Source organism: Babylonia areolata, chromosome 31 (genome assembly GCF_041734735.1).
Source record: "Babylonia areolata isolate BAREFJ2019XMU chromosome 31, ASM4173473v1, whole genome shotgun sequence".
Taxonomy (NCBI): domain Eukaryota; kingdom Metazoa; phylum Mollusca; class Gastropoda; order Neogastropoda; family Buccinidae; genus Babylonia; species Babylonia areolata.
The window spans coordinates 14,601,048-14,621,110 of NC_134906.1; the positions used below are offsets into that span (position 1 = coordinate 14,601,048).

The window sequence follows — 20,063 nt, forward strand, 5'->3', positions numbered from 1 at the left end:
GCGAGGCCAACAGGACTGCTGCAGCTGTTCAGAAGAGGCAGGCCAGAAAGTCACGGGCAAACAAGCTCCCTGACAATGATATGCCTGTTCTTGTCTGCCCCAACTGTCAGCGAACATTTCGTGCGCAGATTGGACTATTCAGCCATCTGCGCACTCACAGATAGATTCATGAGCATCCCCCCCCCCCCCCCACCACCCTCCCCCCATCCCCCAGCTGGATGACAACGATGGTCATCATCGATCTCGATGGACACACACCACAACCCTGTACACTGCTGTGTCGTCCGCAAATAATCTTACCAGTGCCGTCAGCTTGTCCGGAAGGTCGTTGATATAGACCAGGAATAAACAAGGTCCCAACACGGAACCCTGAGGTACTCCTGACCTAACCGGCGCTGACATAGTAGGACGGAGTGGTGACCGTCAACTACGACTGCTTGACGTCGATCCTTGAGTGTCCACAATCAACAAGTTGATTATTCTCACACTTTCCATTTTGATGGCTACCTTGGTAACATTTTGAATATAGATATGATGAACGAACTTGATATGCTAGTCTACAATTTTGGGGAGATCTTGACACTTTCCAGATTGTTTCGGTAATTATCGGTAATCATATATATCCGGTAACGTTGTTTCGTTTTGAAACATTGGCTCTGGTCAGTAAATATTTCTTAGTAAGTCTTGTTTCAAACTTCTTTTTTCCAAAAATAAACTTGTCACAACAGTCTGTGTATTTTGTGCTTGCTTGGTATGCTCTTCAAATTTTGGAAAGGTATTAAGTCGAACAGTAATCGAACGATTTTTATGTTCAACGTGACTTAAAAATGGTGTTCGTTTTGCTAAGTTTTAGAATAGTTGCTGCAAGGAAAAAATCAAGCTGTGAAGCTTTTAAACAGTTCCTTATTTGTAGCATACATTATATGAGTATCGTAGTCAGACTGACGTGTGTGTGCGCGCGCTTGTTTTTGTTTGTTGTGTGTTTTTGTTTTGTTTTGGCCGCGGTTTTGAAAGTGTGCAGTGGCGTTCACGGCATGTGTATGTGTGTGTGTATGTGTGTGTAAGAGAGTGAGAGAGAGTGTGTGTGTGTGTGTGTGCGAGCGCGCGCGTGCGTGTGTGCCAATGTGTGTGTGTGTGTGTGTGTGTGTGTGTATGTTTGTGTGTGTGTGTGTGTATGTTTGTGTGTGTCTGTGACCTACATGTGTTTGTGTGTGTGTGTGTGTGTGTGTGTGTGATTGTTTTCCACTCCCATGTAACCCCCATTTTGGATGAAATCAAATAAAGTTTAGTTGTGAAGGTAGATTTTTAAAATGATAATAATATATTTGTTCAACGTTTAATCATTGTTTTCACTGTTCGTATAACACTGTGATAACAAAATTTACTGTGAATGTGATAGTGATTGGGTGTCGCCATCTAGTTATGTCTAATTACACTCTCAGTCTCCTCCACTCCCCACCATCTCCCTCACCATCAGTGGATCATGTGTGAATAATTTATCATGATTTGTTCTTGTGATGAAAGGTCTGTTATTTCATTATAGATTTTCTCAGTTAAAAAATAGCTTTTAAATCTCTGTCCCACTCTCATGACCAGCCTGAAGGCAAACTTCTGTACACAGTACACTGTTTGTTTCCGGCATCATTAAATTAGGTGATTAATTGAATGATTGATTCAGTGACTGGATCTGGATGAATACGTTGCTGAAGCTAAGATTGACTGCAGCTGCAATGGGGGTAGATTGACTATAACTGCAACGGGGGTGGGAGTTGGGGGGGCAGGGGCAGTGTAGTGATTTGGGGGGTGGAGGGGGTTGCGCACAGCAGTAGGATCCTAATGGTGTTGGCTCTGGGCTGTTTGCCTGAAGCTAGTTGACTTGATGTCATCATCAGTTTATTCCACTCCATTGTTAAAATAAAGTTCTTTTTTGTTCATGTTTAGTGGTGGCACTACAAAATATCTGCTGTTGGTTGATGAACAGTGTGTCAATGCCGGTCGATAAACTGGGACTGGTGAATGGTAAGGAGCACAAGGCCATCATTGACACCAAAGGACTGCCTCTGTCAGTGTTGAGTCATTACTCATGACAGGTGGCATGGCGGAGGTTGTCCAGACTGGTTAGAGTGCCGGATTCTTGCCTGAGTTTCCTGAGTTTGATCCCCGGTTTCGGCATACCATTCATTATGAGCCATGAAATCAGGATGACACTACAGAACTTTTAAATTGAAATCTAGAGCTCAGAAGACATTCCTTTCACCTTATTAATTCTGAAGAGCCAGGGGTCTGTGTGTGTGTGTATGTTTGTGAGTTTGTGTGTGTGAGTGTGTGTGTGTGTGAGTACATGTTAAAGTACATGTATGACAGTTTGTTTTTGTTGTTTCTTCTAAAATAAGCTATTTTTGATAGTACCAGACTGAAATTGTGACGATATACAGAATGAGTGAGGAATGTGATATGTGCAATCTTATTGTTAGTGTCTTTCAACTTTTTCAAGGATTAGTAAGTACAACATCTTAAGTGAATATTTGCTGTACTTTAATATAAATGTCTTATATGCTTATTACTGCTTTTTAATCAAGTCATGTGTTTAATTTTTTATGTTGAATACTTGTCTACGGTTTTGTTGTTGTTGTTGTTGTTGTTTGCCAAACCCAATGTTGTTTCTCCAAATGAAATAACAAAGTTATTCTGATCTTATCTATATATTCATGATGTTCCATGTGTTATTGATATTAGCAATGTTATCGGTGTATCAGTGATGCTATGCTTTGCTGATATTCTTGATATTATCGGCATATATTCTTCTTGTTATCTTTAAGTTTTGTCCACTTTTTTCTTTTCTTTTTTTTTTTTTAACACCAGGATCATACTCAGCTGTGAACAACTATGCCACGTAAACAGGCCTTCAGTGGAAAGCAGAAAAAGAAACAGTTACAGGAGCGACGTGAGAGAAAGAAAGGTACATTTTATCATTTCAATGTACGGGGGTCACAAAAAGATCAGGACCACTTCATAAAAGCAGACTATATCAGTGTACATTTTCATAAAATGTTGGGGAAAAAAAAAGCAAAATTATAATGTAAGATAAGCAGGCTGTATATGGTGTGCTACTGGCCTCTCATTCATTATGCAGACAGCTGTTTTAGGCTCATGTGGGCTATGAATAGCTTGAAAAAATGCATTTGAGAAATTGTTTCAGTAAATGATTTAGAGTTAGTGAGAGGTTAATGACCAATAGTTGAGGTTTTTTGTGTTAAAAAAACTGAAATGCACTTGCAAGAAAGCGCCTCTAGTTATTATGAGTGGTGTTCATGACACTGACTGCACACACCGCTGTCTGCCGGAAATTCAGCATCATTTCACCATGCCACCAAGAAGAAGACTGTGCAAGTTCCTGAGTGGTCCTCAACTTTTTTGTGAACTCTGTGTACGTAGCATTCTATGTATGTGGCCATCTGACAGCAGACCTAGCCGTCAGCATTGTATGTAGTGTGTAATATGTGGCTTATATTAAAAGTAAGCATAGATGTTGATATGCTTTGAGTGTGTGTGTAGGGATGGGGGGGCATGTGTATGTATGTGTGTGAATGTGTGAGCATTAACTTGGACAAGCACTTACATGTATGGATGTATAAGTGTAAAAAATTCCACTGTATTCACTATTTGTGTTTGTATATATCTGAATTATGTTTGTACCTATTATGTACTATATTCTCCAATATTCCTTATGACCTGTATGTACTTGATAATAAAGACATATTCTTGTCTATTCAATTCTATTCTATGCTATATCACATCTGACTGATACTGACCCTTGTTTCAAGTACTTTTTAAAGTAATTTTGTCATTGTGATGGTATACTGGTTTGGAGTGATTGTTTAAACAAATTTTAAGGAACAGGATATTTCTCTTAGTATAACATATCACTTAAGCAAGTACTTAGACCAGGTTTCTTGGTTTTGCACTAGTATAATTCACTAATAGTACAAATTTTCGTGACCATTATTATCGCTGCGTAACTTTTCTTTTTTTGGAGGTGGGTATTGATATTTATTTATTTGTTGAATGCAGTTGTTTTTACAGTATACATGTGCATGCATGTATCATTGGGTATGTTTACATATGATTTCAGGCATACTGTAAAACTAGGTACAGAATCAGATAGACAAAATACAGACTCCCACCTGCCAACCCACTCCTCACACAAATGCATCCATATATGTACTCTCATGCACACACATGCAGAATGTGCATGTGCTCACACTCACGAACACAAGCATGATGTACCAGATTTGGTGTGCACACATTCACACCTATGCATATGCGTTGTGCATTCTCCCTTCCACCCTCCACACAGACACACAAGCACAAACATAGACACAGAGAGAGAGAGTGACACACACACACACAACAAGCATTGTCACCATAACTTATGTAATCAAATACCCCACATCCATGCCCACCTCCACCCCAACTACATTTATATTGTCTCATTTCTATTAGAAGAAAAAATCAATAGAAATAATAAAAACAAAATAAAGAAAAATCCAAATGAATCAGTGCAGTACCAAAATAAGCAACTTCAAATGTCCAGACTCACACAGCATCTACGATGAAGACGTTGTACAGGACATCAGTGACACCACAGCAGCTAAGCCAGGGGAGGTTGAGGCAGAAATTCTCCACGTCCATGAACAGCCCACAGGTGACAAGGACTTCGACCCCAACAGGTGGGTGGGTCAGTGGCCAGGTGTGAATTGTACAACAGAGCCTCCTGGGGCTGTATTCAAGACAAACTTCATTTTGCCTGAAGGCAAGTTACCCTTGACATGGTAGGAACCCGTGGGTACAGTTTACCTTGAAGGTTTAGTCAACTTTGTATTCAAAACATGTGTGGTGCACTCAAGTTGCCAACCCATCGTCGTTAATTAAAATTCCGGTGATTCCCTTCTGTGCATGCTCTTAGTTTTACTTCTCACAATAGTTTTACCGCATGACAGCTCAGAGCATTGGCGAGATAGTCAGCAAAACACATGCAATCTGCAAAGCATGTCCCAGTGTTTTCCCTCAACAAAAACAATGTTACAAAAGGGTCCGCCATGTTTACCTCTGCTTCATGGGCAGTCACCCTTGGCAGGTAGTAAGGGCAAATTTGCCTTTTGGTTTGGAGACCCACAGGTAGACTTGAGTATTACTTAATACCGGATACTGCTTACCCTCCGGCAGTTTGCCTTGCTTCAGGCAGATTACCCACAGGTACGCATTTACCGGCAGGCACGATGGTTTCTTGAATACAGCCCCTGGAGGCTCGGGAACAACAGGAGGCGCCGTGTCAGAATAGCTTAGGTTTGGGACTTCTGACCCAGCGTCCACCAGTGACCAGGGTTGGAGGCCCTGTTTCAGCACAGTGTTGTGTCCTTGGGAAAGGCACTGTACTCCGCTTTTCTTCACTCCACCCACACATGGATGGGTACCAGACTAAAGTTGGGGAAGGTTAAAACAGCGGAAGGAGAGGATTGGGACCTGCCTTCCTGTGCCACACCCGAAACAGAGGATGTGACTTCATTGCCTCGATGGCTGCAAAAGGCTGCTGGATCTTGAACCTTTTTGGAATTCTAACTTGTGATTTGTACTCGCATTATTCTGACTGTGAGCTTGATGATACTTTACCATAAAGATAGCTGAGGATATGCCCTATATAGGTATCTATACCAATCAATTAACTTTCCAAAAGAAATTTTCTGCTAAAATTGCTTGAAGCAGACAGTAATGTATTTTGAATTGAACATATATATTAAAAATTAAAAAAAAGAGCGAAGGAGGATAAACAAGGTTGCATCCTGTGTCACAGGTATCGGCTGCATTTCCTGAAGATATCACAGGAGGAGATGAAGAAGAGGAAGACAGCTGCCAGGCGTCCAGTCATCAAAGTCACAGAGGTAGGCAGCTTTTTTATATAGATGTATGCGTGTTCACACACACACACACACATACTTCAACACACACACACACTCACTCATGCACTCACTTAAGCACGCATGCATGCACGCACACACACTTAAACAAACACACATACACACCCATACACACACTTTTAGACACACACACACTTTCAGACACACACGTGTGCACACACACACTCACACGTGCGCACACACACACACACACACACATACACACACACACACACACACACACACACACACACACTCACACACTCACACACTCACACACACTTTTTCTTTTCTTTGCAGAAGCCTGGATAGAAAAAAAAAGAACAAAAAAACAATAGCAGTTGCTGTTTATTCAATATAGTGACTGTAAATTAAAACATGCAGTCTGTTTCTGTGTGTGCAGAAAGCCTTGGAAATGTCCATTGGCAGCGTCTTCCCCACAGAGAACCCCCTGGACTTCCCTAAGCGACCGCCATGGGATTTCCGCCTCAGCAAGACACAGCTTGAGAGACAGGAGCAGGCCTACTACTCTGTGAGTGTCAGAGATGTCTAATCGCTTGGAGATTTTTTCCTATCCCCCAGGTTAGCAGACGTGCAGACCTGCTTGTGCTAGAAGTCAGCAGCATGCCCACTGAAGGGGGCTTAAGTCAGACTATTAGGTTGGAGTGGCTTCTCTTCCTTTTCTTTTTTTTTTGCTAAAAGTCCACAAGTTGCTGTCTAAGTGAGGGGCTGTTGGGTTGGACTGGCTTTCATTTCTTTTGTGGTTTTGTTTGTTTTTGGGTGTGTTTTTTTTGTTGTTGTTGTTGTTTTTCCCTTGGTTATACTCCAAACATGCAGAGACTCAGGTGGTAAGTTTACAATGAGGGCAGGGAAGTGAGAAACATGGCTGATATTACAGATTATGCATCACATATTCACGCCCACGCTCATACACATGCTCACTTTATGTAGAATTATGTATAACCATGTTTCAGTTCAGGTTGGTTTGGTTTTTTAATCCTCTGGCAATGTGAATTTCTCTTTGGAGATGATAAAGTTTACTTGACTTGAAAAACTGATGAAATGGTCAGTGTAAGAGGTATGTCCAAGGTTTATGTATATAGATGTGTCAATAATATTGTCTGACTTTCTTTTTCAGGTTTCTTTCTTTTCCACTGCTATATTGACAATGTTTTTCTTCCCTGAGGAGGAATGTGGCAGAATGGTTAAGACACTCATCTGCCAATACAGAGTCCATAAAGGTCTGGGTTCAAATCCCGCTCTCCCTCTTTCTCTTAAGTTTGAAAAATAAAAGTGAGCATCTAGTCATTGGGATAAAGCGACAGAGGTCCCATAAGCAGCATGCACTTTGCGCAGTGAGAAAGATTCCATGGCAACGAGGGTGTTGTCCTCAGGCAAAATTCTGTAGAAGAAATCCACTGTGATAGGCATGCACTCAAGTCCTGACTAAGCGTGTTGGGTTATGCTGCTGTCGGGCATCTGTTTAGCAGATGTGGTGTAGCGTACATGGAATTGTTTTAACGCAGTGACGCTTCCTTGAGAAACTGAAACTGATTCTCCCCTGATGTGGTCCTGTGTGGTCAACTGGGCTGTAAATGACAGAGGTTTTAATGTTGATTCTCCCCAGTGAGAAGGTGTCACCTCAGAATCATGGTTTGAGGTCTGCGTGCTGGCTATCTGGGCATCAGTTCATGTCCACCTTGTCAGGGCGTCAGTCACTTATAGCTCATGTCACTCAGTTGATAATAGTTTTTGTTCAGATAATTGATTTCAGTTCATACCTCTTAATGGGATGTCTGGTGTATGATACAGTACGAAGTCTCTTGCAGTTCATTATTTCTAAACATGGACATGTCTGTTACCTGTGTTGTTTCCTGGATACCATGGATATATTCTTCTGTTTGCAAAGGACATTCTGTGATAGCTCTGCCATCACTGATACCAGACAGCTAGCACCCACACTCCAAACCATCATTCTTTTGGGGCACCCTCTCATGGGGTAGAACCCTGGTTGAACTTCAGCTTCCAGGTAAGTCTCATTTAATCAGTCAATTCTCTGTTGTCTTGTGACCAGAAATACGTGCAGACGTTGCTGATGTCCCACGATCCCCAGCGGCTGAGTTACTTTGAGCTGAACCTGGAGACATGGCGCCAGCTGTGGAGAGTGACGGAGATCTCCGACATCCTTCTCCTCATCGCCGACATCCGCTATCCCGTAAGTTGGAGAGAGGTCAGAGGTTGTGATGACCTCAGTGTTATGTGTGTGAATGTGACTGCGCTTTGTGTGTGTGTGTTGTGTGTGTGTTTGGTTTGTGTTGTGTGTGGTGTGTTTTGTGTGTGTGTGTGTATGTTGTTGTTGTGTTGTGTGTGGTGTGTTTTGTGTGTGTGTGTGTATGTTGCTGTTGTGTTGTGTTGTGTGTGTGTTGTGTGTGTGTGTGTGTGAGTTTTCAGCCCTGATATGGCTCTGTGTTGTCAGCGGGGCAATAAGCAGCAGTGATGAATAAACAGAGAGAAGTGGATTTATCAGTTCAATACAGTTGACAGTAGATATTGTCTCCAGTCAGTGGTGGCAATATGACAGTCTGAGAAACAATTTTTTAATGTATGTATCTGAAAGGTGTGTCATTTACTGACATCTGATTTCACAAAATTTTGTATTATTAAAATTAGATATTTGTCACCAACAATTTGTTCAAACTTGTTGACTGAATGCAGTGTATTATGAATTGGGATAGGTTCTCTGATTGTGGATACATGTTGAAGACATATATCTGCAGTTTGTAGTATTGTCTTGGTGTACATACATCTTGTTTTTCTCCTCTGCATATTCATGTGCTGTTATAATGCACTACTGTATGTAACCAGTCCGAAAAATAATGTATAAACATGTGTTTCAGTTCAGTTTTGTGGACTGTTACCATCTGTGAAGGTTGTTAGAATGATAACAATATAGCTGCACATGGAACGTTTTAACACTTGAAAACTTACACCTAGTTAGCAGACGAACCAATCTGTCCGAGGCCGGAAGTGTTCTTTCAATACATAGTCAGGGCCTTTGTACGTTTGTCTGTTTAATCCAGGTTAATTTAGATACTTAGAGACCTCAACACAATGGGTGGTGACAATTGCCCGGCAAGCGAGCCTTGGTGTATCTCTAAACAAGGGGTACTTTTACTTCTTTCCTTTGTACTCTGCTACTTTTCATTGATTTTTGTCATTCTGACTAACTGGTGTCATTTCCCAGTGATAACATATTATAGTGATGTGCGCCAGTTTTGTTTTGAAATAAACGTGGGAATAAGTCAATGGTAAACTCCATCCAGTATTTCTATATCTTATTTTGTGAGAAAGACAAATTGTCGACTGGAGCCCACTCTGTGAAATCACTCCATAAGATACTCTCCCCATACAACCAAAACTCACTTGTATCTTGCTTTCAACTGGTCAAACACACACCTAGAGTCATGTATTCCGACCCTCAGTCACACACATTACACTGCTTACAGACATAAAGGAGTGGTTACATGTGTATGTATTGTTTAATGTGAGACGCTTAGAGCCCACTAAAAGGGGAGTTTGCGCCATGTAAGTGCAACAGGTTATTATTATTATTAAATGATACTGTACATTGATATAGCACCCTTTCTCCATAAGAGCTGAGGGTGCTTGACATGAAAAAAAAAAAAGTTACAAATTACATCAATCATTCATGACCACTCTTTCTCAAAGGCCCTCCCTCCACCTCCCAGCTTTCCTTCTCTCATTCGCCATACATCCAAAGTGAGCTGACAAGGATGGTGTTGGAGAAGAAGGACACTCAGAGACTATTAAGAGATTATAAATAGTAGTAGTATTGTTGTTGTGGAGTGATGGCCTAGAGGTAACGCATCCGTCTAGGAAGCAAGAGAATCTGAGCGCGCTGGTTCAAATCACAGCTCAGCTGCCGATATTTTCTCCCCCTCCACAAGACCTTGAGTGGTGGTCTGGACGCTAGTCATTCGGATGAGACGGTAAACCAAGGTGCAGCATGCACTTAGCGCACGTAAAAGAACCCACGGCAACAAAAGGGTTGTTCCTGGCAAAATTCTGTAGAAAAATCCACTTTGATAGGAAAAACAAATGAAACTGCATGCAGGAAAAAATTTTTTAAAATGGGTGGCGCTGTAGTAAAGCGACGCACTCTCCCTGGGGAGAGCAGCCCGAATTTCACACAGAGAAATCTGTTGTGATAAATACAAATTATTATCATTATTATGAAGGACTTTCCGGCAGGCTGTTCACGTGCCACCCAGCCTGTACAGCTACCTGCGGGAGGAGTTGGGACGGGAGGTGGTGGTGGTGCTGAACAAGGTGGACATGGCCCCACCCCCCCTGGTGGCCGCCTGGAGAAGCTACCTGACGGCCGTCTTTCCGGGGGTGCGTGTCGTCTGCTTCTCTTCCTTCCCTGACCGCCCTGAGGACACTGCCTCAGGTGAGGAATTTTACTGCTGCTACTGCTAAGTACTACTTCTTCTACTGCTACTGCTGCTGCTGCTACTGCTGCTGCTGCTGCTGCTACTGTGAATGCTGCTGCTATATATGTATAGCTGATCCAAGTGAGGGATCATACTACTACTACTACTACTGCTGCTGCTGCTACTGCTATATATGTATAGCTGGATCAAGTAAGGGATCTTCCAAGGAAGAGAGCATCCCTACAGTGCATAGGCCCCCCACCCTCCCCTTTTTTTTCTTTTACTGGCTTTGAAGTGTCTTAGTTTTCCTGTCAAAGTGGATTATTCAACAGAATTTTGCCTGGGACAACACTTTTGCTGCCATGGGTTCTTTTATTTGCACTAAGTGCACACTGCACACAGGACCACACGGGACTTTGGTTCATTGTCTCATCTGAATGACTAGCGTCCAGACCACCACTCAAGGTCTAGTGGAGAGGGAGAAAAAACTGTCGAGTGAGACGAGTAAGACCCTAGTGTTGTCGCCAGTCTCCTTCAGAGGCATTTGTCGCTCTGTCTTTGTTAGTGTTATTATGATTTGTTTTTCTTAATATGTATTCAAGAAAGAAGGCTTCTTTTGTGTTTCAGGTCTGCATAGCAAGCAGAAAAAGAGATTGGTCAAGCCACTAGGGCCTCAAGAGCTGCTGGACATTTGTAGAGATCTGGTCAAAGATAAAGGTGTGTATGTGTGTGTTTGTGTCAGTGTGTGTGTGTGTGTTTGTGTGTGTGTGTGTGTGCATTTGCCATTGTGTGTGTGTGTGTCAGTGTCAGTGTGTGTGTGTGTGTTCCTGTGTGTGTTCCTGTGTGTCTGTGAGCAATAATGAATAAAGCTGGATGAATAAACTCTGAAAGAAATGAAATCGTTGGAACAAACAGCAAAACAAGGACATGACTGATTTGCTGTCAGTGAACCTGGACTCCTGGCAAGAAAAATTGGACACAGAGGACACCAGTACATCTGCACCCGAGAGGCATGGTTGCCATGGCGGCATTGACAATCCGGACAAACCTTCAGCTGACATGCTGCAGGCAGGTGCAGCAGAAGCACACCTGGCCGGAGTGTATCAGCGGTTCAGAGATGGCGTGTTGACCATCGGCTGCATAGGTTAGTGCACTTTGCTTCCATCCTGGTCTGCAAATCACACATTTACTTGTACAGTACCAGTGGGCTTTTATGTGTTTGACTGTTTTTACCCCCACCATGTAGGCAGCCATACTCCGTTTTTAGGGATGGGGAGGTGTGCATGCTGGGTATATTCATGTCACCTTAACCCATGGAACACTGACATTGATTGTGGTATCTTTACTGTGTGTACTTTTGATTTCCTGCATGTGTTAATTTTCAAAGGGGCTTCAGACACGACAGGTCTGCACATTTGTTGACCTGGAAGATGAGAAAAATATCCTCACTTAACCAGCCAGGCACTGTGGCTGGGGTTTGAAACGTGGACCCACAGATTGAAAGTCCAATTCTTTAACCACTCTGCTGTTGCTTCCCATCAGGTGAAAGGACTGTGGTCATTCAGACTTGCTACAAGAGACCATCAATTTATTCTCTTTTTTTGTTTGTTTTTTGGGGGGGTTTTGTTTGTTTGCTGTCCCATCATCTGCACCGTTAGCCCTTTGAGCTCTGACCACCGCTTTACCAGTGGCAGAGAAAAATGACATAATGCCAAGCCACCAGTTGAGCGGTGCGTGAACACTTGTGTTGTGTTTTGCTATTGGTTGACTTATATTGAAGAGCCAATCAGAAAAACCGTAATATTCTGACGTCAGCGAACGTAGTACCAACATGGCCACGCCTTTTCACTGTGTTTTGTGCATGTGCTTTGGATAAAAAAGATCGATTTCAGTATAAGTCAACCAATAGCAAAACACAAAACAAGTGTTTACGCACCGCTCAACCGGTGGCTAGGCATTATGTCATTTTTCTCTACCACCGGTAAAGCGGTGGTCAGGGCACTCTTTTTATATCTGCCTTGACACATTAAATACCAATTATTTGCAAATTTTGGCTCAGGAGCTCAGGCAGAAGGGTTAAAATTGCTCAGGAACTCAGGGCTCAAAGGGTTAAAGTGGCATTTCTCCCTTGTTCCGGTCCCCCATACACAGCTACACCTGGGTTTGTCTGTCAAAGTCCACAGGGAATCATCCCATCGATTTATTCTGTACATTACTGGGGGAACCAGACTGTGGCAAATGAAATCTTCTTGTTCAAAATTCCAGATGCTGGGTATTGGTGCCACAGCTTTTCCGAGAAACAAGAAGCATTATCTGACAGTTCAAAACTGTTGGATGTGAGCAGCCTTAGATATCAAGGAAGTCCACAAGTAACTGTAACCTGGAAACACAAACTGTTGGATTTCAGTAGCCTTAGATATGAAAAAAATCGGTGTGTGTCTCAACTCTTTCAGTCCTGCAAGCATTACAGTTGGTGCAATCTTCCCCGCCTGGGAGGATTTAGTAGTTGTTGTTTTTTTTTAGATGATTTTAAAACTAAAAGAAAGGCAGGTCACATTGATTGTTCACATACTGCTTCACCTGTCATTGTGTACAGAATCATTCTAAATGTCACTGTCAGGATCTGAAGAACTGTTGACTTATTGGCACAGTTCAATGCTTTACAAGCTACAAGCAGTGAAACTCACTTTTAATTGCACACACCATACCATGACCCACTGGTGCACACTCTGGCAGGGGTCTGATTCCTGTCCTGTGCAAAATACAACCCGGTTGAAGCGGAGAAATCATAAGTAGGTGTGGCTAGTAGTAGCAATAGGGAATTTCACCAGCTACTGCATGGGTAATGTGAAATAGATAGCATGGCCCTTCTGTTGTTAAGAGCATGTTTGTTTCAAAATTACAGTTATCCCACCTTCTGTGCTTTGGTTTAAGCCAGGTTTCCTTGACTTATGGTCACCAAAACTTTTGGTTTATACCATGTTGCCCTAATCTTTGTACTTTGGTTCATACCATATTACCCTGATTTTTGTGGGGGGTTTTTGTTTCTATGACCAGGTTGTACTTTGGTTCATACCATATTACCCTGATTTTTGTGGGGTTTTTTGTTTCCATGACCAGGTTGTACTTTGGTTCATACCATATTACCCTGATTTTTGTGGGGTTTTTTGTTTCTATGACCAGGTTGTACTTTGGTTCATACCATGTTTCCCTGATTTTTGTGGTGGGTTTTGTTTCTGTGACCAGGTTGTACTTTGGTTCATACCATATTACCCTGATTTTTGTGGGGTTTTTTGTTTCTATGACCAGGTTGTACTTTGGTTCATACCATGTTTCCCTGATTTTTGTGGGGGATTTTTGTTTCTATGACCAGGTTGTACTTTGGTTCATACCATATTACCCTGATTTTTGTGGGGGTTTTTGTTTCTATGACCAGGTTGTACTTTGGTTCATACTGTGTTACCCAAGTTTTTGCACTTTTATTTTTGCCAGGTTACCCAAATGTTGGCAAGTCGTCTCTCTTGAATGGATTGGTGGGGAGGAAGGTAAGGTCCTTGTAGAACTTGCAATATGATGTTATTCTTGTGTGTGTGTGTGTGTGTGTGTGCATGCGTTCATGTGTGTGTGTATGTGTGCGTGTGCGCGTGTTTGTGTGCTTGTGTGTGTACGCGTGCATGCATGTGTGTGTGTGTGTGTGTTGACGGTTATTGTGGATTTTTATTTGACTTCTCTAAATCTGTTTTTATGGTGTTCCCGATCGTGTTATGAATGTGGTTGGTAGCAAGCATGTGACTTCACATATGATTTCCAGTGTGGATCCTTTTGACAGAAGTTGACTTGACGGTGTGTTTTTTTGTGTTTTGTTATTTTCCCCTCCAACCAGGTGGTGAGCGTGTCCAAAACCCCCGGCCACACCAAACACCTGCAGACCATTTTCCTGACGCCCACGGTCAAGCTGTGCGACTGCCCCGGGCTGGTGTTCCCCTCCCACGTGGACAAGTCCCTTCAGGTCGGTCAGCTGCTGACTCCACTACTTCCATCGTGGGCTGCAACTCCCACGTTCATCTGTTTGTGCACGAGTGGGCTTTTAGGTGTACGACCATTTTTACCCTGCCATGTAGGCAGCCATACTCCATTTTCGGGGGTGTGCATGCTGGGTATGTTCTTGTTTCCATAACCCACCGGACGCTGACATGGATTACAGGATCTTTAATGTGCGTATTTGATCTTCTGCTTGCGTATACACACGAAGGAGGTTCAGGTACTAGCAGGTCTGCACATATGTTGACGTGAGAGATCAGAAAAATCTCCACACTTTGCCCATCAGGCGCCGTTATCAAGATTTGAATCCAGGACCCTCAGACAGAAAGTCCAGCACTTTAACCACTCCACTATTGCACCCATCAACTCCACTTAAAAATGGAGTGATGGTTAAGTGGAGTGATGGCCTTGAGGAAACGAGTCCGCCTAGGAAGCGAGACAATCTGAGCGCACTGGTTCGAATCCCGGCAGAGTCGCCAGTATTTTTCCCCTCTCCACCAGACCTTGAGAGGTGGTCTCGATGCCAGTCATTCAGATGAGACGATAAACCGAGGTCCTGTGTGCAGCATGCACTTAGCGCATGTAAAAGAACCTACAGCAACAAAAGGGTTGTCCATGCAATATTGTGTAGAAATAATCCACTTCAGTAGGAAAACAACTAAAGAAAAACCCAACTGCGGGCAGGAAAAAACACTCTCACTGTAGCGACGCGCTCTCCCTACGGAGAGCAGCCCGAATTTCACACAGAGAAATCTGTTGTGACAAAAAAAACAATGTTGTCAGTCCACTGGGGTTTTTTTCTGTCTTTCCCTCAGTCTTCCTCCCTCAACAGTTCCCTGGAGGGTTGTTTCAGCACGGCCATTGGATTTTCTTACATGGCTATACCAACATAGTTTCCTTTTCTTACGTGATGTCAGCAGATCTTCATTTGGTCCGATGTGCTTCTTGATGGCTTGGTGCACTGCTTCATCGGTGATTAGGTCGATAATTTGCATTGAAAATAAAATGTACCCTTGCATTGCAGATTGTGTCGGGGATTTTCCCCATCGCCCAGGTGAGAGAACCTTACTCCACTGTGGGGTATCTGGCGCAGCGCCTTGATCTGCCCACCCTCCTTCATCTGACCCACCCAGAAATGGCAGGAAAGCCACCCAGCGCCGCTCGCAGCAAAGTGGTGAAGTGGTCGGCATTTGATGTCTGTGAGAGTAAGTCCAGTGTTTGATGTCTGTGAGAGTAAGTCCAGTGTTTGATGTCTGTGAGAGTAAGTCCAGTGTTTGATGTCTGTGAGAGTAAGTCCAGTGTTTGATGTCTGTGAGAGTAAGTCTAGTGTTTGAAGTTTGTGAGAGTAAGTCTAGTGTTTGATGTTTGTGAGAGTAAGTCCAGTGTTTGATGTTTGTGAGAAGAAGTACAGTGTTTGATGTCTGTGAGAGTAAGAAGTACAGTGTTTGATGTTTCTGAGAGTAAGTCTTGTTTTTTGACGTTTGTGAGAGTTAGACCTGTGTTTGATGTTTGTGAGAGTAAGTCCAGTGTTTGAAGTTTGTGAGAGTAAGTCTAGTGTTTGATGTTTGTGAGAGTAAGTCCAGTGTTTGATGTTTGTGAGAAGAAGTACAGTGTTTGATGTCTGTGAGAGTAAGAAGTACAGTGTTTGATGTTTCTGAGAGTAAGTCTTGTTTTTTGACGTTTGTGAGAGTTAGACCTGTGTTTGATGTTTGTGAGAGTAAGTCCAGTGTTTGATGTCTGTGAGAGTAAGTCCAGTGTTTGATGTCTGTGAGAGTAAGTCTAGTGTTTGAAGTTTGTGAGAGTAAGTCCAGTGTTTGATGTTTGTGAGAAGAAGTACAGTGTTTGATGTCTGTGAGAGTAAGAACTATGTTTGATGTTTGTGAGAGTAAGTCTTGTGTTTGACGCTTGTGAGAGTTAGACCTGTGTTTGATGTTTGTGAGAGTAAGAACTATGTTCGATGTTTGTGAGAGTAAGAACTGTAGTCTTGTGTTTGACGCTTGTGAGACTAAGAACTATGTTCGATGTTTGTCAGAGTAAGAACTATAGTCGTGTGTTTGACGTTTGTCAGAGTAAGAACTGTGTTGATGTTTGTGAGAGTAAGAATGTGAGAGTAAGTCCTGTGTTCGATGATTGTTAGAGTAAGAACTCTGTTGATGTATGTGAGAGTAAAAACTGTGTTGATGTTTGTGAGAGTAAGAATGTGAGAGTAAGTCCTGTGTTTGATGTTTGTGAGAGTGAGAACTGTGTTCGATGATTGTTAGAGTAAGAACTGTGTTGATGTTTGTGAGAGTAAGAATGTGAGAGTAAGTCCTGTGTTTGTGAGAGTGAGAACTGTGTTCGATGATTGTTAGAGTAAGAACTGTGTTGATGTATGTGAGAGTAAGAACTGTGTTGATGTTTGTGAGAGTAAGAATGTGAGAGTAAGTCCTGTGTTTGATGTTTGTGAGAGTGAGAACTGTGTTCGATGATTGTTAGAGTAAGAACTGTGTTGATGTTTGTGAGAGTAAGAATGTGAGAGTAAGTCCTGTGTTTGATGTTTGTGAGAGTGAGAACTGTGTTCGATGATTGTTAGAGTAAGAACTGTGTTGATGTTTGTGAGAGTAAGAATGTGAGAGTAAGTCCTGTGTTCGATGTTTGTTAGAGTAAGAATTGTGTTCGATGTTTGTTTGAGTAAGAACTGTGTTGGTGTTTGTGAGAGTAAGTCCAGTTTTTTACGTTTGTGAGAGTAAGTCCTGGTTGTGAATGTTGTCAACTTGTGAGTATTGATGGTGAGAGTTTGGTTGATGGATTGTGTTGAGAGCTGGAAACATCTTCTGGCAGTGTGTGTGTTTGTGTGTGTGTATAAGTGTGTTCATGTGTATGTGCACGAGGGAGAGGGTTTTTTCTGCTCTGTGTGTGTGTGTGACATGGTTTATCTGCACTGTGAGACAGAGTGTGTGTGTGTTTCTGTTAGGTGTGTGTAGTGGGTTTTGCCCTGGTCACTGATCGTGACCCCATACCTCTCATTCATGCTGCCTGATACACAGGTGTTGCAGAAATCTGTGTTGTTGCACACACCCCTTTTCACACACACACACTCAGTCCAAACACACACGAATGCACACACACACACACACACACACACACACACACACACCACATACACACACACACACACACACACAGACAAATGTGCGCACATGCACACACACACACACACACACACACACACACACACACACCCTCCAATGATTCAAACCTTCACCACTTTCACAGCCAACACAAACACCCAAACAATTGACCAAGAATTGAACCACCACTTCAGGCTGGGCAGTGAAGTGCGGGTACCACACGGCCAAAGCGTCCCGGCCTGACGTGTACCGTGCGGCCAATCAGCTCTTAAGAATGGCTGTGGAGGGACGGCTGCGGCTGTGCTTTGCTCCGCCAGACTTCTTTGACTGTCAGGGTGAGTGATTCAGAGATGCCAACTGTTATGATTTCGCCGTATTTTGTTTCACTCAATCGCAACTTGTTCAGACAATTGTCAAACTGTTCCGAGGAGTTCATTTTCGAGTACACAGCATGGTCATATTCTTTCCTGTCATAACATTATCCAGACGCTCCCAACTCTTCAGTCATGAGGCCAGGGCAGTCACTACTAACACTGGTATCGCATAATGATGCTCAGCTAATCGCTTGGGTGTTTTCATTGAAACAGCATTGAGTGGACCAGTCAGCTTAATCGTTTGCCCGAACAAGAGAACGTGGCTTAATCAAGTTGTGTCTTGGTCAAACAGCATCTGTGCCCAGTGGATTAAGCTATGGAGTGTTTGTATGCCTTGTAGATAAAATATAGGTTTGCTGTTGTGGCTTGGAATCAGAGTGCTCCTACCAAATTTCCTAACTGTTCCTACAAACACTTGACAGGGGTTGGTGTCTCTGGTGACTTAGCTTGAGGGAGGGGGTGGGATGGGGGGAGGTGCTTAAAGATACGGACATGGATATGGGGTTAAAGTCAAGTCTTAGAACTTGGGAAGGGCATGCAGCTTGTCCCAACATCTGGGACATACATGTCAGTATGCTGAAATTTTTGTTTGTCAATCATTTTATTTTTATTTTTTGAATTGTGTGTTTGTGCATTTTATATTTATTTTGTTGGACTGTAGTTTGTGAATCATTTTAAATCGATTTTTTATTTTAAAATTGTGTATTTGTGCTTTTTATGCTTGTTTCGTTTGACGTTGCTGGACTGACATTGTGGTTCACCGTGCATGCATTGCTGTTGTATCAGCCACACCCCAAAAGGGGCAAAAGGGCTGAATTTCTTTGAACCCTTGTTCTTCACAGACTCCTGGAAAGAGAACGACTTTGCCGTCAGCCTCAGTGAGCGGTTGACGTCCCTCGCTCACCGGGAACAGTCATTGGCTCAGCTAGAAGACAGCTCCTCAGACTCCGAACCTGAAGAACTTCTACAACCTGCCGCCAGCAGACAAGAGGAAGAAAAGAGTTGGGGAGAAGAAGAAGAAGCTTCATCGTGTGTCAGTCAGAATCCTTTCGCCTTGCTGGGTGATGACTGAATCAAAGATGGAAGCACGGATTTTGTGCAGTCTTATCTTGTTGGACAGGTGATTTGGGAGATGTCAAAACTGAATAATAAAAAATAAAAAAAATTCCAAAACAGCATCACTGCCTACTTGGTACTACTTTTATGGACGAGTGAGTTGTAGCCCACAAACACAGAACAAAAAATGTCCATTTTCATTTTCTTCTTCTTTTTTTTTTTTTTTTTTTTTACTGCCCCACATTCTCGTTATTTGAGTGGCAGCACCTCCACATTGATCTTCCCAAATCTCCAATGGACACTGTTGCCGAGTGGTTAGAATGTAAGACTTTTGATCAGAGCGTCTTGAGTTCGATCCTGGGGAGTGGAGGTTGTTTTTTTCTGATCTCACATGTTAACAGATAAGCAGATCTGCTTGTGCTTCGGTCTTCTTTATGTGCATGCACATGTAAAGAGATCAAATACACATGTCAAAGATTCTGTTAGTTGGTTGTGGAAACATGAACCTACCCAGCATGCACTCCCCACCCCTACAAAAACAACTGGAGTATGGCTGCCTGCATGGCAAGGCCATACACATAAACACAGTGATGTGAACGCTCACCTCTGGATACCAATGAACATGGAAGTTTCCGTTCACGAAGCCAGAAGGAAAGGCAGCCTGACTCTCCCTCCCCCACACAGCTACACCTGCCTTCCACCTCCTGCAGTGTTGGTGCTGCTGTCCACTGGGAACAAAATGGCTTCTTTCGGTTCTGTGCGACAAACGTTTCACTGTTCAGAATTCCAACAGGAGAGGCCTTGACCTTGGAGGCGACGGGTGCAGCGGGTGAATGGACAGAGCACTGGATTGTCACCTGAGTTCAGTCCCTGGTTTCATCGCACCTGGTGGGTGGAGGGTGGAGATTTTCCCCATCTCCCAGGTCAACATACGTGCAGACATGCTAGTGCCTGAACCCCTGTCGTGTGTGTATGTATACAGAAGATCAAGTATGCTTGTTAAAGATCCTGTAATCCATGTCAGTGTTCAGTGGCTTATGGAAACTAGAACATGTATACACAGCAATCACACCC

The 20,063-nt window shown here is 43.0% G+C and overlaps 1 protein-coding gene across 2 annotated transcripts; it reads left to right on the forward strand.

Moving 5' to 3' along the window:
- The first annotated feature begins 371 nt into the window (after positions 1-371).
- Positions 372-19,109, forward strand: LOC143275886 (guanine nucleotide-binding protein-like 1). Of its 2 annotated transcripts, none has more exons than XM_076580201.1 (14): positions 372-511; positions 2,863-2,959; positions 4,595-4,730; positions 5,852-5,939; positions 6,358-6,486; positions 8,029-8,169; positions 10,227-10,425; positions 11,036-11,125; positions 11,355-11,552; positions 13,901-13,953; positions 14,292-14,417; positions 15,474-15,654; positions 17,754-17,894; positions 18,776-19,109. In XM_076580201.1, the coding sequence occupies exons 2-14, from the start codon at positions 2,887-2,889 to the stop codon at positions 19,003-19,005; spliced, it is 1,785 nt and encodes a 594-aa protein (XP_076436316.1). In that variant the 5' UTR covers positions 372-511; positions 2,863-2,886; the 3' UTR covers positions 19,006-19,109. The 2 variants fall into 2 exon arrangements, with proteins under 2 accessions (XP_076436316.1, XP_076436315.1); XM_076580200.1 differs by lacking the exon at positions 372-511 and adding an exon at positions 608-659.
- The last annotated feature ends 954 nt before the right edge of the window (positions 19,110-20,063 follow it).